This window comes from Bison bison, unplaced genomic scaffold, assembly GCF_000754665.1.
Source record: "Bison bison bison isolate TAMUID 2011002044 unplaced genomic scaffold, Bison_UMD1.0 scf7180017864191, whole genome shotgun sequence".
NCBI lineage: Eukaryota > Metazoa > Chordata > Mammalia > Artiodactyla > Bovidae > Bison > Bison bison.
The window spans coordinates 257,120-257,799 of record NW_011494763.1 but is presented as its reverse complement, the minus strand read 5'-3'; the positions used below and the strand labels follow the sequence as shown (position 1 = coordinate 257,799).

The 680-nt window shown below is 61.5% G+C and overlaps 1 protein-coding gene across 1 annotated transcript in view; it reads left to right on the top strand.

Annotated features, from left to right (window-relative positions):
* Positions 1–680, top strand: part of SSPO (SCO-spondin) — a 53,626-nt gene that overhangs the window by 41,883 nt on the left and 11,063 nt on the right. The window contains 1 exon segment of the mRNA XM_010843882.1: positions 584–678. Coding sequence (XP_010842184.1) covers positions 584–678 — 95 coding nt within the window.

The following is a 680-nucleotide window of genomic DNA, read 5'->3' as shown; positions in this document are numbered from 1 at the left end:
GGCCCCCCCCCCCCCGCTTCAGTTCCTGGAACCACCCGGTCAAGAGTTTCAGGGGGTTTGAGGATAACAGTCTTGAGATACCTGGTGCCTGGGAGGTCCACTGAGCCAGCCAGGTTGTCACCCCTGCCCCCCACTCCGAGCTCCAGCTCCTTCTGAAGTTGGTACTTCCAAGCTCACTGACCCTATGGACCCTGTACTCTAAGGCCCACCACCTCTATTAGGACCACCCCCCACACTGATCACCCCCCATCCCTTCCATCCTTCTCTGGATGAACACAAAGGAGCCACATAAGTGAGAATGCTGGCTTTTAGATGCACGCATTCAGTCCACCTCACAAACACTTCTCAGGAGCAGGCTAGGTTCTGGGCACTCACAGTGAGAGGAACTGACTGTCACTCAGTGTGTCCTCAGGACCCCCAGGGTCTCCCCAGGACCCCAGGCTTCCCTGGGCACCAGCCTGGGGGAGGGGAGGGATGGGTCATACGGTTTCACGGAGGTCAGGGTGGCCCCCATGGGGCAGGGGGAGGGTTCCCGAGTCCCAGGGCTCAGGGCCTCTTGACTCTGGTCTTCCTGTCTGCCCAGAGGAGGGCTGCCCTGCAGGCATGGAGGTGGTCAGCTGTGCCAACCGCTGCCCCCGCCGCTGCTCAGACCTCCCGGAGGGGATCGTGTGGCAGGAGGA